The sequence below is a fragment of the Cricetulus griseus genome (genome assembly GCF_003668045.3).
Source record: "Cricetulus griseus strain 17A/GY chromosome 1 unlocalized genomic scaffold, alternate assembly CriGri-PICRH-1.0 chr1_0, whole genome shotgun sequence".
Classification (NCBI taxonomy): domain Eukaryota; kingdom Metazoa; phylum Chordata; class Mammalia; order Rodentia; family Cricetidae; genus Cricetulus; species Cricetulus griseus.
The window spans coordinates 273,918,631-273,941,324 of NW_023276806.1; the positions used below are offsets into that span (position 1 = coordinate 273,918,631).

The window sequence follows — 22,694 nt, forward strand, 5'->3', positions numbered from 1 at the left end:
TTGTGTGGGAGGTAGGAATCTGAAAGTGAGTTACATAGCTGTTTGTATGTCACCTGAACCATCTCCCCAGCCCTCTCATTCTGATATTTTATATTTAACACTTTTCCTTCAATAATGCAAACATTTAAAGCCAAGCTGCAGTGGTGTATGCCTTTAACCCCAACACTCAGGAGGCAGAAGCCGGCAGATCTCTGTGAATTTGAGGCCATCCTAGTATACAGAGTGAGTTCCAAGACAGCCAGGGCTACACCGAGAAACCCTGTCTCAAAAACAAAATAATGATGATGATGCAAACATTTAAAAAGAAAGGTATCAGCCTCATTTGATGGCACATATCTAAAGCCCCAGCACAGGAGAGACTGAGGCAGGAAGATTTTGAGTTTCAGGCCACGTTGGGTTACATAAAGAGACTGGCTAGAGAGATGGTTCAATAGGTAAGAATAATGGTTGCTCTGCCAGGACTCCAGTTGGATTCCCAGCACCCATATGGCAGCTCATAAGAATCTGTAACTCAAAAAAAGAAAAGAAAAAAAATCTGTAACTCCAGTTCCTGGTGTCTCCTATGTCTTACCTCTGGCCTCCTTGGGTAAACCAGGCATGTGTGTAGGACACAGACATACATGCTAGCAAAACACTCATTCACATAAAATAATATTAAATTAGAAAAAATAAAACTAATAAATAGGGCCGGCTAAGAACACAGTTCAGTGGCAAAGTGTTTACCTAGCATGTACAAAGCCTTCAGGTTGACCTCAGGTTCTGCAGATGATAAATAAATAAACCATCAAAACAAGGATAAAAAAATTACTTTTAATATCTTACGGATTTTATAACAGACATAGAATGCAATTTCTTACTTTAAAAATATTTTCAGTTCTCTTTTATTGATAATATAACTGAGATATTTATTTTATAGGTTTAAATTACCTTAAGATTGAATGGAATAATTAGCTACAGTATGGTCCAGAAATTAAAAATATACAAAAGAGCTTTATAAACAGATTTATCCCCACTCCTGGTACACTTAAAGTCACAAAGTACAGGTTCATTTTTAAAGATAATAAAAATGAAACAAATGCATCCAATTTTTACCAAGATATGACAAGAAATCTTTACAGGCAAAAAAAAAAAAGAAGCAGAAATAACATTAGCAGCTTAGATTTAATGTCTTAAAAATCACATCAATTCTACAAATCACTACCTCTAAAGACAGAGGGTCTACCAGTTCTACTCCATGTGCCATGCTTACGACAACAGAGAAAAAGTGCTCTAACAAAATGATCAGACTCCTTATATTCTAAACAACCTTCTTTAAAATGTAACAACCAAAGCATGTTTTATATTTACACTCAGGAGTATAACACATAAACTTACTTTACATGGAAGAACTTGTATCTCGATATAATATCTTAGAAACAATGCTTCACTTATATTCATGGTCCACTTAAATTTTCTAGTTACACATCAAGTGGTTTAAGACAAAAATCTACAATGTTAGTCTCCTTTTAATAGCAGAGATATTTCATTTTCATTATTACTACCTTTGGGAAATACAGTGGCTTTTTAAATCATGAAAATCAAAGTACCCGGTAATAGCATTTGAATAGAACCTGATTAAGTCTCTACTTTTTTAAAAACAATACTAATTTTATTGAGAAATGAAGAGAGCTGAGGATGCAGCTCAGTCGTAGGTACACCACATGTCTGGGATGTATAAGGTCCTAGATTGATCCCCCAAAAAAGAAAAATAAAAATAAAAACTTTTCAAAACAACGGAGGAAAGGATGTCCTTTTATCAACTGGAGAAGAATTCTAAGAAGAAACATAACAGGAACACTACTTTGTTGCTGGCTATGTTTCACAGAACTTGAATATTCATTTCTCATTCTGCTACAATAAACTAAGTCTGCCGATTGAAGAACACTATAAAATGACAGAGTGCTGGAGATGTAGTTCAGAGGTAGAGTGCTTATCTACCAAGATAGGCGAGAGAGACCCTGAGTTTACTCCCCAGCTCAAGGAACGGAAGGATGGAGGGGGTAACAAGCAATGTTAGAGGGCTATGGGTGTAGGCCATTGGAAGTGTGCAATCAGCATGCATGAGTTTGGTCCCCAGCACCTCACTAAAAAAGAAAAGGGTCAGGGAAGTAGCTCAGTGGTATGGTGCTTGCCTCGAACGTGCAAGGCCATGGGCTCAATCCCCCCAGCATTGAAAAAAAGAAAAAAAAATGACAATCATGATTACAGGCTGGGGATGTAGCTTTAGTGGATACAACATGTGCTTGGCATGCAAAAGGCCCTAGATTTGATTCTAGTCCCTTCCCACCTCAATAACAGTTAAGAAGTATGGTGAAACTAATGACAATCTCTTGAACTCCAATATGAACCTACCTCTCCTTCCAAACAGTACTTTCAAATAATCAACAGGTTACCATCATCAGTGTAAGATGATTTTTCAGGGTTCTAAGGTATAGTGTTTGGCATTAAAAATTACAGTTAGATCAGGCATGGTGGCACTTGCCTAGAAGAATCTCAGTACTTGGGAGTCAGAGGCAAGAAGATTGCCACAAGTCTGAGGCCAGCCAGGTCTCCACAGTGAGTTCTAAGCCAGTCAGGGTTATATATCTAGATCCCATCAAAAAGAAAACAAAAACAAAATTATGCTCAGCACTTTTGATCTATGATTTAAAATCCATCAGAAAAGCCAGGCAATGGTGGGGCACACCTTTAATCCCAGCACTTGGGAGGCAGAGGCAAGCTACAGTATGGTCCTGGGAGTTCTCTGGGAGTTCGAGACCAGCCTGGTCTACAGGACAGCCTCCGAAGCCACAGAGAAACCCTGTCTTGAAAAAAAAAAAAAAAAAAAAAAAAAGGAAAAAAAAGAAAAAACAAACAAACAAAAAAACAAAAAGAAAACAAAAACAGAAATCAAGCATTAAAAATTAAAACCCCAGTGGTTCCTGTGACAGGGCCAACGTCCCCTTCAAGTAATGTTTCCCTCACAAGTAAGGTAACATTTATATATATTTCCTTCTGAGAATTTACTGAGGAAAACCATCATCTTTTAGTTAAGGTGGAAAAATTGCTTCATAAGTTCGTAGGTTGTGAAAGCCACAGCTTGAGAGGGAATACATCGGATGTAGTTCAGAGATAAGCCACGATACAATCCTTTCCGAATCCCATGGTGTCCATAAACATACTTCATGGTCTCCCGCATCGTACTGAAAGACAGTGATAAAATGATGTAGCAACTATTCATGAATGGAAAGACCAGACAAGCTCAGAACCCAGAAGACCTTTATTTATTGTTGGTTGGTTGGTTGGTTGGTTGGTTTCTTCAGACAGACTCTTGTTCTATGGTCTTGGCTGGCTTTGAACTGTAATCCTCTGCCTCCAAATGCTGGGGAAAAAGGACTTTGACACCAGGCCCAGCCCATAGAAGCATTTTTTTGTTTTGTTTTGTTTTGGGGTTTTTTGTTGTTCTTTGGTTGTTTTTTGAGCCAGGGTTTTCTCTGTGTAACAGCTCTGGCTGTCCTGAAACTCACTTTGTAGACCAGGATGGCTTTGAATTCACAGAGATCCTCCTGCCTCTGCCTCCCAAGTGCTAGGATTAAAGGCATGCGCCACCACTACCACTACCACACCACCACCACCACCACCACCACCACCACCACCACCACCACCACCACCACCACCACCACCAGGCCCATAGTAGCATTTTTAAAAGAGGCTTAATTGACTGTGGTTGCTCAAACCTGTAATTCTAGTACTTCAAAAGCTAAAACAGAAGTTTCAGCCACACAACAGAGAGACTTTATCTCAAAGAAAGCAATAAATATTTACATATGTTGTTATGTCAAGTTTGTGAGACCCCAAAAAAGACCACCAAGGAGCTGACTCACTGATGCAAACACATAAGGTTTAATGTTATGAGTCTCAGTAGAGACCCTGCCCAGCAAACTGGCACAGCAGCTGCAGGAAAAGAGGGTGCCTGGCCTCAATTGTAAGGGGTTTATAAAGGGAAAAACCGCAAGCAAGGTGGTACGTGCCTTGGCTGTTTAGGATTGGGTAAGAGTAGGTGACCTTTGGATTCATTGATGTGGGGTCTAGGGGAATTTCAAAATTGTTACTAATGGTTGCCCACAAGGACGGTTGTGACGAGAAGATATTATTTACCAAAATTAGTCATTGCCTGACCACCCAGATGGAGTCATTTTGACCAGAGTGGGCAGTTTGGGTGCTCCTTGGAACTGTTTATGGTTCTTTGGCTGGAGCTGAATCAGCCTTGTGCCATGAAGGGAATTTCTCAGGATGCCTTTTCCTGAGGATGGAGTTAATTCCATCCTCTCCAGTTACCTTGCTCTTACAATGTAAACACATGCACACAAATGAATGCATCCAGGCGGTACACGTCTATAAGCTTAGGAGACAGGAGAACAGTTACAGGCTGACTTTGCTAAATCAAAGTCTGAGATCTGGCCTGAAGAGTTGGCTCAGAGGTTAAGAGAACTTGCTCTTCCGGAGGACCCAGATTTGATTCCCAGCACCCACATGATACTCCACAACTATCTGTAACTCCAGTCCCAGTGGATGCAATACCCTCTTCTGACCTCAGCAGGCACCAGGAATGGACATCTGTACTTAGGTACAGGCAAAACACTGGTACACATGAAATAATAAACTAGATAAACCTTAAAAAAAAAGTGGCCTGAATGTCATACATGAAACTTTGTTTAAACTACTATCTGGAATAGTTTTTGGAAGACAAGAGTTACAGTGAGAAATGGAGTCACTCCAAAGAAAGGCAAGCATCCTACAGAGCACTTCCAGGCTCCTTAGTACTGTCTCCTGTGCTGTCTGTACCACACCTATGATGTTAACTGACAGCACTGTCCCTTCATCACACGATGGAAGCAAAGGCTGTAAGAGCTGCTCTTTCAGCTTTCACTGCTTGGTGATGCAGGACTCAAGCTTGCGGAGACCGGCATTCAAGACTGTTGGTGAGACAAGAGCCTTCTCTTCCTACTGACTTTAAAACTCACATTTCCTCAGCAGAGGGTAGTCAATGCCTATGATCACAGCATGCAGCAGGGTAGAGCAGGAGGCTGGTGCATGGTCAAGGCCAGACTTGTACTCTATATAGTAAGATCCTGTCTCAAATACCAACCGACCAACCAAGAAGCCAGTTCAAACGCTCACACCCTCATCTCACGCACTTGAAATTAAAGAAAGGAAGCTCACAGGCCAGGCAATGGTGGCATAAACCTTCAATCCCAACACTTGGGAGGCAGACACAGATGGATCTCTGTGAGTTCGAGGCCAGCTTGGTCTACAGGGTGAGTTCCAGGACAGCCAGGGCTGTTACACAAAGAAAGCCTGTCCTGGAAAAAAAAAAAAATCAAAAAAGCTGGAAGCCAATCAGATACCATCTTTAAAAATGAGAAATTAAACCAGGTGGTGGTGGCACACACCTTAATCCCAGCACTCAGAGGCAGCGGCAGAGGCAGGCAGGTCTCTCTGAGTTGGAGTCCAGCCTGATCTACAGTTAGGTCCCATATGGCCACAGGCTACAAAAAGATAACCCATCTCGGAAAAACAACAACAAAAAGATATAAATGCTTAAAAAAACAAACATTATATTTCTAAAGATTATGAACATCAGAACACTTACAGGCACTTTTCAAACTCCGGGAGGACTGTCCCTAACTGCATTCTCCGGCGGGTCACATCAAATGGGTAGCTAAAGAAACAGAAAAATTAAAGACTTAAGATAATCTCTTGTTTCCTATTTGACAACCATTGAAATCAAAATCGCATATCCACTGGGCATTCCTATTGCATGAAGATGTGTCTATGTGCTGCATCCCCTGCCTAAGGCACCTGATTAGTTTAATAAAGAGCTAAATGGCCAATAACCATGCAGGAGAGAATAGGCAGGACTTCCGGGCATAAGCAGGAACTCAGGGTTCGAAGAATCTGGTGCTGCAGAGTCATCAGGGAGACATGGAGGGATCTGGATGTGCAGAATGTAGGAGAGGTAAAAAATTCACGTGACAGAACATAGATGAAAAGAAACAAGTTAATTTAAGTTGTAAGAGCTAGTTGGGAACAAGCCTAAGCTAAAAGCCAAGGTTTCATGATTAATAATGTCTCCATGTCATTATTTGGGGGCTGATAATCCAAAGAAAGTCTGACAAAAAGACTAGCTACACATTCTAACACTTTGAGGGTGGAGGCAGGAAGATCTGAAGTTCAAAGTCATCCTCAGCTACATAACAAGTTTGAGACCAGATTTGATTACAAGAGATCCTGTGTGTATGTGTGTGTGTGTGGTGGGGGGGAGATTGAGCGAAAGAGAAGACAGGTTAAGCTGGGAGTCAGTTGTGAGGAAAAGGAGGTCACACACACACACACACACACACACACACACACACACACAGCAAAAACAAAAGAATGCTTGCTCCTGGTCAGAGAACCTAAGTTCAGTCTGAGCACCCATGTCAGGTGGCTCACAAATACCTGTAATGCCATCTCCAGATCTGACACCCTCTTCCGGCTTCTGTAGCTGTACCCTTATGCACAAACCCACATATATACATAATTAAAAATAAAAACAAAACCTAAACAAAACAGGGGGCTTGCTGAGCCAGCAATTTTATTTTTCCTTTGGTGAACCTTACAGTGATTCATGTACTAGCTTTTACTTACACTTACACACACACACACACACACACACACACACACACACACACACACTCACATACGGTGGCTCAAACTTAAGAAACTTCTTGTTGGCAAATTGATGAGAACAAATGAATCATCATATTCAAGTTATTCTCTTGCTTTTTATTCAAATGAATCCATAGGAAACTGGGAAGATTTAGATTAATGTCATCAACCATTGGCATGTAATTACCTATAATATATTTATGTTAAAGGCATATCTGAAAAAAGTATTTAATACTTATCAAAATCAAGCTATATTTTATTGTGGAGAGAGAATAAGATGACTAACAGCGTTAGGCATGACACAGAGAAATGACATCTGGAGTTGAGACACTTACGATATCGTCTGTGCTATTGCTCCAGCAACACCACCACAAAGTAGGTTGATGTGAGTTTTCAAAACTAAGACATTGGGGTTGTCAGACGAAGGTCGGCCAAGCAGGGTGGGAGCATAGGAAAGCCCAACGCTCTTCAAGGTACCAAAGGTAAAAAAGGACACACCTGAAAAGCAAAATACGAATTCACCATATCAAGAACCAAGAAAAAGACCTTCTTTACTTCATAAAGAGTTAACTGAAGGAACCAAGTATGTATTTCCTAGTCTATGATAATTGCCTTAATATCAGATATTTAATTAATATCTACAATACTAATTCAAAGACATTATAACTTATCAAAATGTTAACATTGGTTTTCTCACACTAATATACTGTGCACTAGGGCAGTAGTGAATAAAATTTCATATCATATAGGAGTTCAATTAAGCAGTATTCCAAGGTTTAAACTGAGTGAAATTTAAACTCATAATTCATACTTGGGGGACGGGGTTCTGAGACAGTCTTTCCATGTAACCCTGGCTGGTCCGGAACTCACTATGTAGACCAGGCTGGCCTTAGCCTCTCAAGGGCTGAGGTTAAAGGCATGCACCACCACATCAAGCCCATAACTTATAATTTTATATATACATGCACACAACAAATGTAATCAAAGCTGGGTGTTGGTGGTGCACACCTTTAATTCCAGCAATTGGGAGGCAGAGGCAGGTGGATCTCAGTGAGTTCAAGGCCAGCCTGGTCTACAGAGTGAGTTCTAGGACAGCCAGGATGTTACACAGAGACCCTGTCTCAAAAAACAAAACAAAACAAAAATAAAATAAAAAAATAGATGTAATAAAAAAATTAACTATAAAGACATAGAAGCCAGGCTCATTGGAATCCACCTGTCAGCCCAGCACTTGGGAGTACCAAGTAAGAAGATCAGGATTTCAAGGTCATTCTCAGCTACATAGAAAGTTCAAGGCTAGACTAGGGCACATGAGACCTTGTCTCAAAATAAATGTGAATTCATATAAAACAATACCACAGCAAAAACAACAAGAAGATACAGTATGTCTCCAACACATTGAAACTTGAAAAAGCACAAGCAAAGGAGTCAGTCTCCATGACTGAGATGTAAATATTCATGGCTGTTTAGACTTGGGAGTCCTAGCTATTGGTGAAAGATGATGTCAAATTAATTACGATGATGGCTGTAGATCTGAAATCAACTAAAAACCAATGAAATGGACACTTACATGGACAAAATCTATTTAATTTGTTCTAGTCAAATTCTAGTCAAAACTCAAAAAAGCTGCTATTAAAAAACAATTGAATTGTTAGTCATTAAAAGACACTTTTAGGGCTGGTGAAATGGTTTAGCCATAAGAGCATATGCTGCTCTTGCAAAGGACCCAGCACCCACATGGTAACTTACAGCTGTCTGTAACCCTCTTCTGGCTTCTGAGGGCAATAGGCACACATGCAGGGTACATATACATGCACAGGCAAAACACTCATAAACATAAAATAAAAATAAATTTAAAAAGAGACAATGTACTGAGGCCAAGACTTTTTTTTTCTTTTCTTTCTTTTTTTTTTCTTCTTCTTCTTCTTCTTTTTTTTTTTTCAAGACAGAGTTTCTCTGTGTAGCCCTGGCTGTCCTGGAACTCACGCTCTAGACTAGGCTGGCCTTGAACTCACAGAGATCTACCTTCCTCTGCCTGAGTGCTGGGATTAAAGGTGTGCACCACCTGCCTGACCCAATTTGAATCATACCTGCATATGGAGCCATTCCTAATATAGTAGGCATCAGACCTCTGTAGAATCCAAGGAAACCACCTTCCTTTAAATGAAGAAAATTAGAAGATTATGTCATATTCATTATGATGATCATAATAAAAGCATACGATATACTAGAAACCACCCCAGGGCTCACCTGAAACACAAATATGGACTTCTCAAGATTAGTGCTGCTGTGATCATTAACAACGTCCTCCCTCCCTCCTCCACTCTTCTCTTTTTCCTGTGGTACTGGACTTGTGCAGGGTAGGCAAATGCTCGCCCACTAGTCTACGCCCCTAAACTAGTATCTTTAATTCCAAGTAAAGGAAAAGGTAGATAGCCTTCAATGTTTTCCTAAATATAAGAAGACATGCTATAAATTTGGAAAGTTGGATGAAATACCTTAGCATAAATTGTCTTGAATGCATGAATGATCCCTGAATAGGTGTGCTCTCCTTTCACCTGGAAGGCTAGACGCACCCTAACCACATCAAGAGGGTAAGTGCAGATAACTGCTGTCATGCCTGAAAAGAACAGAATCACAAATGTAAAAACAGGGACATATAGATGTACACCCACTCACACCCACTCACACATACAACAAAATAAATGCAATTCAAAATTTTTATTTTTTATTTATTTATTTTTAGTTTTTCGAGGCAGAATTTCTCTGTGGCTTTGGAGACTGTCTTGGAACTAGTTCTTGTAGACCAGGCTGGTCTTGAACTCACAGAGATCGGCCTGCTTCTGCCTCCCAAGAGCTGGGATCAAAGGTGTGCGTCACCAACGCCTGGCTAATTCAAAATTTCTTAAAGGCAGGAACAAAAAAAAAAAATACTCTTTTTTTGGAGGGGGTTCAAGACAGAGTTTCTCTGTGTAACAGTCCTGGAACTTGCTCTGTAGACCAAACTAGCCTCAAACTCACAGAGATCCACCTGCCTCTGCCTCCTGAGTGTTGGGATTAAAGGTGTGTACCACCATTGCCTGGCTATTTTTTCCTTTTTTGACAGTATTTTGCTATATAGTCCAAGCTGGTCACCCCAAGTTTCAGTGTCCCTCATGCCTCAGCCTCTAGAATGCTAGGATTCTAGGCAGGCTTCACTATGTTGGCAAAGCTCTTGATTAAAGAACCTCAATAGAACCAGGCAGTGGTGGCACACTCCTTTTAATCCCAGCCTCCAGTATTCTGCCATAGCAACAGAGAACAGCACTACAATGCATCAGAGATTCAGAAACTAAGCCACGAAGCAAAGGACATTCCTTAGATGTTGGAGGGAGTCCAGTTCTACAGTGTGTCCCGGGGAGGTAGATGACTGCTTTGATCTTGAGCTGTAGGAAACCAAACAGACTTGTGAATACCTGGGAGCAAATGAGCATGACTGCTGAGACTGTTCCTTAGAGAAGACTGCTGGGCATAGTGGGCATATCCTCAACCTCACACTTAAGAGGAAGAGACAGGTCCATATCTCTGAGTCTGAGGATAGCCAGGGCTATTGGTAGAGACCATGTCTTTAAAAAAGAAAAACAAAAAACAAAACAAAACAAAACAGAACAAAAAACTTCCCTAATGCTCTAGAATCACAGGTGCCATCCTTATTAAAACAAAACTGTGACTACTGTTAAAAATTTGTATCAAACACAATAAGCTTTTTTTGAGAAAAAACAAAAAACAAAAAACAAAAAAACCCAAAACTGTGTGCCTTGGGATGCCTTCTGAATTGTATTTTCACAGTTCAGAAACTATGATCTCTGACTGCAGACACAGTTCAGTGAAAAGGTACTTGCCTGGCATGTTTGTAGCCTTGCGCTAGAGAGCACAGTCAGGCCACTTCCCAGAACGTACAGGTTAAAAGCACAAACCAAGACCCAGATTGTAATAGTCAAAATTTACTCAAATTCCAACTTCAAAAATCAATTCCAGCCCTGGGGAGGCAGAGGCAGGCAGGTGTCTGTGAGTCCAGGACAGCCAGAGCTACAGGCGGGGGCAGAATTCCCTTTCAAATACAAAGTATTTGGTAAACAGGTTCCAGGCTGTGGTTGTGGTACACACCTTTAATCCCAGCACTCAGGAGGTAGAGGCAGGTGGATCTCTCAGAGTTCAAGGCCAGCTTCATACACAATGTGAGTTCTAGGAAAAACAAGACTACACAGAGAAACCCTGACTCAAACAACAACAAAAAGTCAGGGGGTAGTGGTACAACACCTTCAATGTCAGCACAACTGAGGCAGAGGCAGAGGCGGAGCAAATCCCAGGATAGCCAAAGCTACACAAAGGAACCCTGTCTTTCGGGGGAGGGGAGAGACGGTCAGAGAGAGGCATACTGAACAAAACCAGTTTAAGATCTCACATACTCCAAGGACAGTCCTACAAGTCAAATGCTGGAAAGAAAAGTGCATTAAAAGAATGACTAATTCCATTAAATAATCAAAATTTTTGGGGGGAGCCTCTGCCTCCTGAGTGCTGGGATTAAAGGCCTGAGTTCCCACACCAGGGCCATGATCTAGCTTTTTTGTTTTGTTTTGTTTTGTTTTTTTTTGAGACAGGGTTTCTCTGTGTAACAGTCCTGGCTGTCCTAGAACTCACTTTGTAGACCAGAGTTGAGCATGGTTGCATGTAATTCCAGCACTTGAGAGACTGAGGCAATTGAAATGTGAGTTCTAGGCTAGCCTGGGCAAAAGAACCATGCCAAGAGAGAAAGAATGTGCTTGCTGGCATTTGGGAGGCTGAGACAAGAGGATTACTAAGGCCAGAGTGAGTTATGAAGGGGAGTTTCTCTCGGGCTAGTTCAGGCCACAAACACAGAAGCAAAACAAAACCACAAGCAAATAGAACCAGAGCATATACTTGAGCTATGCTAACTAGCTAATGTACTAATTTTACATGAAGATCTTCATTTTAAAAGGGAAAACATTCAATTTCAAACTCAAGAGCATAGACAAGTCATTAGCTTAAAAAGTTTAATAACATTCCCTAAATGTTATGGAGAATTTAAATTCCAATCACAATTTTCTTTTTTTATTATTTTGGCTCTAAATTTGTTGTTGTTGTTGTTGTTTTGAGTCCATCTGAGTATGTAGTCCTGGTTGGCCAGTAAGTTTGCTGTTTAGGCCAAACTGGCTCTAACTCAGAGATCCACCTGCCTCTGCTTGCTGAATGCTGGGATTAAAGGTGTGTGCCATGACACAAACCTTAAAATTTTTTAAATTACATTTCTGTTTATGTATTTTGTGGTGGGTGTACATGTATGTGTGTGAAGACCTGGGCCGCGCTGTGCAGGTGGAGGCAAAGGACAACTGTGGAGTTGGCTTGCTCCTTTCACCACGTTACACCTGCTGAGCTCCCTCCATTTCCTCCTTTTGTTTTTGTCTTTGCTTAGCTAGTTGGCTCTGGTTTTCTAAGACAGGGTTTCTCTATATAACAGTGCTGGCTATCCTGGAACCCACTCTGGAGACCAGGCTGGCCTCGAACTCAGAGTTCAACCTGCCTTTGCCTCCCGAGTGCTGGGATTAAAGGTGTGCTCGACCACTACTTGGCTAACAATAAATATTTCTTAAAATAAAGGTTTATTTTTCTTATTTTTAATTCTGTCTGTCTGTCTGTCTGTGGGTATGTGCAAGAGAGTACAGGTGCCCAAGAAGGCCAGAGGCATCAGATCCTCCTTGAGCTGGGATACCAGAAACTGTGGACCACCTGAAGTGAAGCTAAGAACTTAACCCCTTCCCCCTGCAAGAGCAGAGATGGGACTAGAGAAATGGTGTGTTAGTTAAGAGTACATACTGCTCTTTCAGAAGACCCAGCACCCATCTTGAGCATCCCACACAGCCAGTAACTCTAGCTCCAAAGGATCTAACACCCTCTTCTGGCTTCCATGGACAGGTGTACACACACACACACACACACACACACAAATAAATACTGAAATATAGGTCAGCAAGGACTGCATAGTGAGACTGTATCTCAAAAGAATAATAACAAATCTATTTGAATAAATCTATTTTTTAAAAAAGAGCAGCAAATTCTCTTAATTGTTTAGCTATCTCTAGAGCCTCCAAAATTCAGCACTTTAATATAAATAAAACTTATCAGATGTAAAATGTACCTATTCATCTTACCTGCCATGGATCCAGCCATTAATCTGTGCACGTGACCAGAAACTCCCAGCTTTGTAGTAATGAACTAGAAACCAAAAACACTAAATTAAATGAGATTCTATTCTATGTGTTAAAATAAAGTTAGAAGAGTCAGAGAGATGGCTCAGAGGTCAACAGCATTTGCAGACAAGATGGATTCAGTTCCCACCACCCACATAGTGACTCATAACTGTCCATCACTGCAGTTCTGGGGAGGATACAGCGCCATTGCTGGCGAGCGCTCGCACACGCGCGCGCACACACACACACACACACACACACACACACACACACAAAGACAAAACACTTAGATACATAAAATAATCTTTTTAAAAGTTTTAAAAAATTAAGCCGGGCGTTGGTGATGCACACCTTTAATCCCAACACTCGGGAGGCAGAGGCAGGTGATCTCTGTGAGTTCGAAACCAGCCTGGTCTACAAGAGTTAGTTCCAGGACAGGTTCCAACGCTACACAGAGAAACTCTGTCTTGAGAAAAAAAAGAAAAAAAAAAAACCCAACAAACAAAAACCGTATTTAATATATTATGAATTTATTTCTCTTTTTAAAAAAACATTTTAATTTTTATTCATTTTATTTTGTGCATATGCATGTGTGGAAGAAATCAGTTATCTACTATGTGGATCCCTGGGATTGAATTTAGGTTGCTAGGCTTGGCAAAAGTTCCCCTCGCCCTCTGAGCCACCATACTAACCCTCATTTACCTTTTTGAAGGACACTTTTGAGCTGGGCATGGTGGTATATGCTTACAACTCCAGCACTTTGGAGGAGAGGAGGGGAGATTAGGAATTCAAAGGCAGCTCTGGGTACACAGTAAACTCTAGGCTAGCCTTACATAGTAAATTCCAGACCCCCTGTCAAAACAAACAGGAAATGAAGAGATGCTCGGTTGGGAAAGTGCTTGCCACACAAGCATAACCGCCTGCACTTGATTCACAGCACCCAGGTCACCACCAGCAGGCACAAGGTCCTAGGCTCAATCCCCAGGACCAGAAAAAAATCCAGCGCAGAGCATGTAATCCCTGGCAGTGGTAGGCGGAGGCAAATGATCACACGTTCAAATCTAGCCTGTGCTTTAGATGAAGAGAGTTTCAAAACAATAGTAGATGTAAGGGCCTATAAGATGGCTCAGCAGTAGAGGCACCTGCCACCAACCCTGCCAACCTGAGTCCAAACCATCGGACCCACATGGTGGAAGGACTTCCACACGTGTTCTCTGACTTCCACATATACACCGCAGCATGTATACACTACACACCACACACACACACACACACACACACACACACAAATGTCTGGTATTAAACATAATATTAAAAGAAATGAGAGAGAAAAATCCAACTACCGTTTTGTAATGCTCAAATGCCATGAACTGGATTGCACCATAGGGAAAGATTCGAATCATCATTGCACCATTTCCTTTATACAATCCAAGGTATCCTTCTTTTTGGGGAACAGCACGCAGTGCAGACAGTACCCCTATTTATGGGAAGAGTTTAAAGAAAAACACTATTAAAGTCATGAAAACTATCTAACTCTGAGCCAGGCATGTGGCTCACACCTGTAATCTTTCTTAACTGCTTTGTTCTCCTTTTTCTGTTAGCATGTATTTATTATTGTGTATTCGTTTGAGAATGTGTGCACACTGGTGGGCTCATGTCACTGTGCATGTGTGGAGTCAGGGGACAACTGTTAAGAGCCAGTTCTCTCCTTCCATATTTATATGGGTTCTGGGGATCAAGTCATTAGGCTTATCTGGCAAGCATTTGAATCACTGAACTCTCTTGTTGGCCCTTATTTTTGTTCTTTTTTTTTTTCTTTCTTTTTTGTTTTTGTTGTATGTTTGTGTGTGGTATGGTGTGGTATGGTATGGTATGGTAGTGTGGTGTGTGTGTGTGTGTGTGTGTGTGTGTGTGTGTGTGTGTGTGTTGTTTTGTGACAGGGTCTCACTATGTAGCTCCATCTGGCCTGCAATTTGCAGAGATCTGCATGCCCCTGCTCTCTGAACACAGGATTAAGGGCACATGCTATCAGCTGGACCCCTGCTTTGTTCTTTTTCCTAACTGTGATCTCAGCGTAGGGAGGCTCAGGGACGAAGATGGTGGCATTCTCAAGGCCAGCCTGGGCATGTAAGTTTGAACAGTATGTCTCAACGCTCCATCCAAAGAACGTATCTAAATTCAAATTTTCATAGAAAACCCTGACAGAGAATTACATAATTTCATGAGTGTTTTGCTTTGTTTTCTTAGAGAGGTTCTCCTATAACCCAGGCTGGCCTCAAATACACTGCACAGCCAAGAATGACCTTGCGTCCTGATTCCCCCCCCACACACACACACACCTCTCAAGTGCTAGGATTATTAGTGTGCACCATCATTCCCGGCCACAAATGGTAATTTCTTTTTTTTTTTAACAATTTATTTATCTTATTTTCATGTACACAACTGTTTTGCCTACATGTGTATGCATTACATGAATGACAGGTGCCCAAAAAGTTCAAAAGAGGGTGTTGATCCTGAGCCACTGTGTGGGTGCTGAGAACTGAACCTAGGTCCTCTACAAGAATAACAAATGCTTCCAACCTTTGAGCCATCTCTCCAGACCACAATGGAAGTGGTACTTTCTACATAACAGTTAAACCGCACCATTTATCTAAATCATATACATAAGCTTTACTAACACAAAACATAAGGTTTACCACCGAGATGGACATGGTAGTGCACACCTTTAATCCCAGCACTGGAAAGGCAGAGGCCAGTGAATCTGTGAGTTCAAGGCCAGCTTGATCTATGTAGTAAGTTTCAGGACAGGGCTATATAAAGAGATCCTGCACCAAAAATAAATAAATAAATAAATAAATAAATAAATAAATAGTAGGTAAATAAATAAGTAAGCCAACAACAACAACAAAAAAACTTACCACTGCAAGAACAGCTACAAATCTTAAACAATTATGTTTACAATCATAGCAAATAATATTGAATGAACCAGAACCACCTAACAAGATTAACAACAGTAATAAATATACTTGAGATTCAAATATTGCACTAACGATTAGACCTATCTGAAACAAAGAGAGAATGTTCTTTAGGTTGGCCTAAAATACAAGTTTATTTCCATAAGAAAATAACAATGGCAAAGAAAAGAAAAGAACACGGAAGAAGGAAGCAGCAGGAAGAGGCATCTCTGGGTACCAGGTACTGTGGGAGAGCTGAGTGGCAGAGCTCTTGCTTAGCATGTGTGAGGCACCAGGTTCAATAATCAGCACCAAAAACAAATTTTTAAAAAGTTAGCCAGGATGAGGTAGCGAATGCCTTCAATCTCAACATTCTGGAGGCAGAGACAGGAGGATCTCTGTGTTCAAGGGCAGCCTGGTCTACAGAGTTGAGTTCCAGGACAGCCAGGGCTACACAGTAAAATGTGTCTTGAAAACCCAAAACCAAGCCGGGCGTTGGTGGCATACGCCTTTAGTCCCTGTCTTGAAAAACAAAAACAAAAAAACAAAAACAAGAAAACAAAAACAAAAAAACAAAAACAAAAACAAAAACAAAAACAAAAACAAAACTAGGCGGATCTCTGTGAGTTCGAGACCAGCATGGTCTAAAAGTTCCAGGAGAGACTCCAAAGCCACAGAGAAACCCTGTCTTGAAAAAAAAAAAGCATTAACTTTAGCCGGGTGTTAGTGTCGCACACCTTTAGTCCCAGCATGTGGGAGGCAGAGGCAGGTGGATCTCTTTGAGTTCAAGGCCAGCCTGGTCTACACAGAGAGTTCCAGGACAGGCTCTAAAACAAAACAGAGAACAACAATAACAACAACAACAACAACAAAAATTTTAAAAAAAAAGGGAGACATTATCAGTCCCTTACAAAGCTTGTCCCCAAACATTAATTTTATTTTACTCCTCTCTACAAGAAAACAAGTAGACAGCCAGGCAGTGGTGGCGCACGCCTTTAGTCTCAGCACTCGGGAAGCAGAGGCAGGCAGATCCCTGAGTTCCAGACCAGCCTGGTCTACAAGAGCTAGTTCCAGGATAGCCTCTAAAGCCACAGAGAAACCCTGCCTTAACCCCTGCCCCCAACAGATGATGTTTCATCCCTTTTCATCTTTAGCATATGTTCTAGCTCGTTTTTATGTCATATGAGAGGGGAGAAGCTCAATTGAGAAAATGCCTTCATAAAATAAGCAGACCTGTAGGGTATATTCGGAATCAGCCATTGACAGGGGAGGGCCCAGCCTGTTGTGAGAGGTGCCATCCCTGGACAGGTGATCCCTGCTTCTATAAGAAAGTAGACTGAGCAAGCTCTAAGGAGCAAGCCAGTAAACAGCACCTCTCCATGGCCTCTGCATCAGCTCCTGCCTCCAGGTTCCTGCCCTGTTTGAGTTCCTGACTTCCTTCAGCATAAGCCAAATAAACCCTTTCCTCCCCAACTAGCTTTGGGTCATGGTGTTTCATCACAGCAATAGAAACCCACACTAGGACAGCATCTGTAACTCACCTAAATGTTTGTAATGGTGGTTGTGAGCTTGTAATAAGACCTTTACTCGATCCAAAGGAGCAACTGTGGTTTTGGCACAGCACCCAGCAATACCTAAGAGAAAATGGAAAGGTCAGAAAGAATCTGGATATCATCTCTTCCTAAAGGGAAATCATCATAGGTCCAGTCAGTACCCCAACTATGGTTCAGTTTGGTCCCCATGGGTAGAGCTGTTTAGTAATAGGGTTATGTAGATGATTGGCCCCCATTGCCTGTAACTTAAAAACAAGTTCTAAGAGTATACACTAGGGCTGGAGAAATGGCTCAGAGGTTAAGAGCGCCGACTGCTCTTCCAGAGGTCCTGAGGTCAATTCCCAGCAACCACATGGTGGCTCACAACCATCCGTTATGAGATCTGGTGCGCAGATATACATGGAAGCAGAATGTTGTATATATAATAAATAAATAAAATCTTAAAAAAAGAGTATACAGCAATGCAGTATCCAGTGTCTGATAGAGTGCAAGTTACCCAACCAGGAAATTCTATTTGAGACTCTCTTCTTCTAGAATATGTTTTTCACTAAAACATCAAAACAACCATTGCCCAGGAAATTAACCATTCATTTACAATGCATCAAGTATGCATTTGGTGCCTGAACTATTGCACTGGCACATAGTATGCATGGAAGCAGAGACATGAAGTTACAGTTAGTTACTTAGATCCCTGAGATGGCAGCACACTGGTAAGGTTGGTTCTAAAATGACCAAATGGAGGACATGGTAGCACACGCCAGCCTTTGGGAGTTAAGACAAGAGAATTGCTGTGAGTTCCCTTTGCTACAGAGACAGGCTTCTAGGCCAGTTTGAACTACAGAGTACGGTTATCTCAAAAAGATGAGACGGATGCTGGGCAGTGGTGGCGCACGCCTTTAATCCCAGCACTTGGGAGGCAGAAGTAGGTGGATCTCTGTGAGTTTGAGGCCAGCCTGGTCTATATAGTGAATTCCAGGACACCCAGAGTTACAGGGCTATGTACAGAGATCCTGTCTCAAGAAAAAAAGAAAGGTTGGGAGGAGGCAAGGGTGGGTGGGAGCAGGGGTGGGAGTGAGAACTGTTGTTGCAATGTAAAATGAAATAAAAAATAAAGAAATGGAAAAAAGAAAAAAAGAAAGAGGGTGGGTGGCACACACCTTTAATCCCAGCACTTGGGAGGCAGAGGCAGGTGGATATCTGTGAGTTCAAGGTCAGTCTGGTCTACAAAATAAGTTCCAGGACAACCAGAGAAACTCTGCTGTCTTGGGAAGAAAGAGAGAGAGACAGAGACAGAGACAGAGAGACAGAGACAGACAGGCAGACAGACAGACGAAAGGAAAGGAATTTTAGTAGCCTGAGAGATGATTCAGCAGTTAAGAGAATCTCAGTTCAATAGCTGGCACCTACAAGGGAGCTCTCAACCACATAATTTCAGTACCAGGATTCTTCTGGCATCCACTAGCGCTACCTGCATATGGTGTGAAGACATACATACAGGAAAAACACCCATACACATAAAATAAACAGTTTTTCCTTTATTTTTATTTTATGTGTATGGGCTTTTACTTCAGAGTCCATGATAACAGAAGAAAAGGCGTGACTTCAACAACAGCTAGAACTCACATCCTGATCTGTAAGCAGGAGGCATAGAAAGACACACTGGCAATGGTGGGTGTCTTTTGAAACCTCAAAGCCTACCCGAAGTGACCCCCCCTCCTCCAACAAGGCCATGCTTCCTGATCCTTCCCAATCAGTTCCACCAACTCAAGGCCAAGTATTCAAGCATATGAAACTATGGGGTCATTCTCATTCAAACCGCTAAATGAACCAGCCACACTGTCCTGGGGCTTTCCAAAGGCACCCTGTCTATTTTTCTGGATCCTAGGTTAGGGTCAGCATTGAGATCACAGATATAAATACCCATCAGAAAACTGTCTGGAAGGTCTCTAAAGGGAACCCGACATACCAGGCTGCATACACTACCAAGGAGGTTGCTCTCAGCAACTATTACATACCAGATCCCCGTGAAAGGAACTGGTTGGCTAGGGCTGGTTTTAAACTCCTGATTCTTCCATTTCTGCCACCTCGATCTAGTCCTGGGTTTATAGGCATGTGCCACCATGGTCAGCACTGTTTTTGGGGTGGGTGAAGGATAGATTCTGTTTATTTATTTAAAAATTACATTCACCTGTGTTTGTGTGCATGAGAGAGAGAGAGAGAGAGAGAGAGAGAGAGAGAGAGAGAGAAGAGAGAGAGAGAGAGAGAGAGAGAGAGAGAGAGAGAGAGAGAGAGAGTTGATCAGTGAGCGCCAGAGACTGCCTGCTCCAGTCTGCCAATGATGGGGTTACAGGCTGACACCACCATGCCCAGATTTTACATGGGTACCAGGGATCTGAACTCAGGCCCAGACTCAGGTTCTCATGTTAGTGCAGTAGGTAATGGTGGCAGGGTTTTGAAACAGGGTCTCATGTAGTCTAGTATAGGCTGGCTTCAAACTTGATATATATCTGAGGCAGATCTTCTGTTTCTACCCTTAAAGTGCTGGTATTATAGGTGTGAACCCTATGCCTGACTCTAGCAGGAAAGTCTTCATATTATATTATATTTGTGTGTGTTTACAGATCAGGATGTGAGCTCCAGCTGTTGCTGAAGTGACGCCTTTGCTCAGCCATCATGGCTGAAATGAAATGAAATGAAATGAAAGCCCAACTAAACAATTTTTTTTTTGAATTGGGGCCTCACTGTGTATTCCTGGCTGTCCTGGAACTTTCTCTGTAAACCAGGCTGGCTTTGAACTCACAGATATCTACCCACCTTTGCTTCCCAAAGTTACTGGGATTAGAGTGTGCCACTATGACCAGCCAAAAGATCTTTCTTTTGTTAACACACACACACACACCTACACACACACACACACTATGAACATACATATACACACACAAAAGCTAAAGTAGGCACCTAACTGGAACTCAAGGGTGTTCCAATACAAATAAGGAGATGTCTTTTTGTGTTGTTTTGAGACAAGTTTTTCTGTGTAGCCCTGAGTGTACTGGAACTGACTTTGTAGACCAGGCTGGCCTCAAACTCACATAGATTCACCTGCCTCTGCCTCCTGAGTGCTGGAACTAAGAGACGTCTTTTCAATCTGCAGAAGAAAATAATTACATTCTCAATATCACTCCAAGATATGGATATGATTTTTCCACAAGTTCTCATGATGTGGTTTTTTAAAAATTGCCAGTCATAAATAATTAAGAGATGACAACTCAATGAATTGACAGAAAGGCGTTGGTGGCTCATGCCTTTAATCCCAGTACTCGGGAGGCAGAGGCAGGCAGATCTCTGTGAGTTCAAGGCCAGCCTGATCTACAGATCGAGTTCCAGAACAGGCTCCAAAGCAATACAGAGAAACCCTGTCTCGAAAAACAAAAACAAACAAACAAACAAAAACAAATCGTTGTGAGGAGTTAGAGAAACACCTGCACACAGAAAGGAAGAGGAAATTTGAGACGTGCAAACTTTCTGGTCTTGCAGCCACAGCCACAGTACTTCTTTTCGAGCAGTTGTTGCTTGTTTGCCACGATTCCCAGAACCAGTTTTGGTCCTAGGCAGTTTTGCACAATAACCCTAGTCATTTTAGGATGTTTTGTTTTGTTTTTCCAGACAGGGTTTCTCTGTCCTGTCACTCGCTCTGTAGACCAGGCTGGCTTCGAACTAACATAGATCAGCCAGCCTGTCTCTGCCTCCCGAGTGCTGGGGTTTAAAGGCGTGCGTTTAAGCCCCAGCACTCGGAAGGCTTAGTTTTGTTTTTGAGACATGGTTATCACTATGCATTCCTAGCTTGCCTGGAACTTGCTATGTAGACCAGGTTTATCTCAAAGATCTGCCTGCCTCTGCATACATAGGGCTCAGATTGACGGTGCGTGACAGCTCATATCCTAGTCTATTTTTAAAAGCTGGCTTCCAGAGCCGGGTAATAGTGGCACACGCCTATATAATTCCATTACTTAGAAGGTAGAGGCAGGAGAATCAGAAGTTCCAAGCCAGTTTCAACTACTTAAGGAGGCTGGGGCTACATGAAACAGTCTCTTATTCACAACCCACCTCTCTCTCTAACACACACACACACACACACACACACACACACACACACACACACACACACACACACACACACAGGAAGGGGGCGCGAACGCAAGCTGGCCTCCATCCCCAATATTTGTTTTCTAAAATCCAAACCTACACTGTCACTCGTGTTATTTGCAAAAGAAATGGGGGGGGGGCATCACGTCCCACCTAAGGGAACCTTTTCTTTTCAACCACTGGGGACAGGCGCTCGGTTCGGCATGTACCCGGGGGCCAGTGGAGGGATTAGATCCGGAGGGAGAGGCTGAGATAAACGCCCGGCTGGACGCTGCGGAAGAAGTCCCCGGTTGTCACCGCGGCTGCTGGCTCTGACCTGCGGGCGGCCCGGCCTCTCCAGCCCACCCCCTGGGTCCCGGCGGCGGCGGACACCTACCTCCAGCCAGGAAGGAACGCAGCCAGTACAGGTCTCTGCGCGAGGCCGGACCTCCGCTGCCCGCTGCCTGCGGCACCGCGGGTGCAGGGTCGGCCGCCGCCAGGGCCGCCGCAGCCGCCATCGGGACCTGCGCCACGTCCCGAGCCTCCGCTGCCAACTTACAAAACACTGGGCAGCACCATGGCTGGAGCCGGCTCTGACAGGAGCGCAGACGCCGGGCGGGCGGGGCCCGATGATGCCCAAGGCGCTACGGCGCGCAGTGATGACGCACTGACAGCTGCGTCCCGGCCAAGACCGTCCTGGATTCGGGCGGAAGTGGGCGTCACCCAGGAGGACTTGCACGCTCAGGGTCCTGGTGTACTGGCTGAAGGTTCATGGAGAGCTGGATTTCCAAAGCTCACTAGCTCTTTAGCCAGATGAGCGCTTCGGGCCCTCAGTATCAGCACTCCCAAACCCGATGCAGTAGAATGGAGATCAGTGTCAGCTTGAGCTGCATAGCGAGACCCTATCCCCGGCCCATGCCTGTAATTCCAGCACTCAAGATTCTGAAGCAGGAAGATCACCTTCAGATCAAGGCCAGCCCAGGCATCAGACTGAGTTCCAGACTATCCAGGGCTGCAAAGAGAGACTGTTTCAAAATGAAAAGCTAGGCCAGTAAGATAGAGGCACTTGCCACTAGGCTGGACTACCT

At 42.8% G+C, this 22,694-nt stretch overlaps 1 protein-coding gene and 1 non-coding gene across 2 annotated transcripts; both read right to left on the reverse strand.

Moving 5' to 3' along the window:
• Positions 1-862: 862 nt before the first annotated feature.
• Slc25a16 (solute carrier family 25 member 16) lies at positions 863-22,245 on the reverse strand. The gene is made up of 9 exons (XM_027395020.2): positions 22,004-22,245; positions 17,473-17,565; positions 14,321-14,454; positions 12,939-13,002; positions 9,228-9,349; positions 8,820-8,886; positions 7,065-7,227; positions 5,672-5,740; positions 863-3,221 (listed from the first exon to the last, which is right to left on the reverse strand). Exons 1-9 carry the CDS (start codon positions 22,122-22,124, stop codon positions 3,065-3,067), a joined length of 990 nt encoding a protein of 329 aa, XP_027250821.1. The 5' UTR covers positions 22,125-22,245; the 3' UTR covers positions 863-3,064.
• Positions 19,414-19,542, reverse strand: LOC113833438. Its single transcript, XR_003481113.1, has one exon. It is a non-coding gene; the product is annotated as a small nucleolar RNA SNORA70 (small nucleolar RNA).
• Positions 22,246-22,694: the final 449 nt, after the last annotated feature.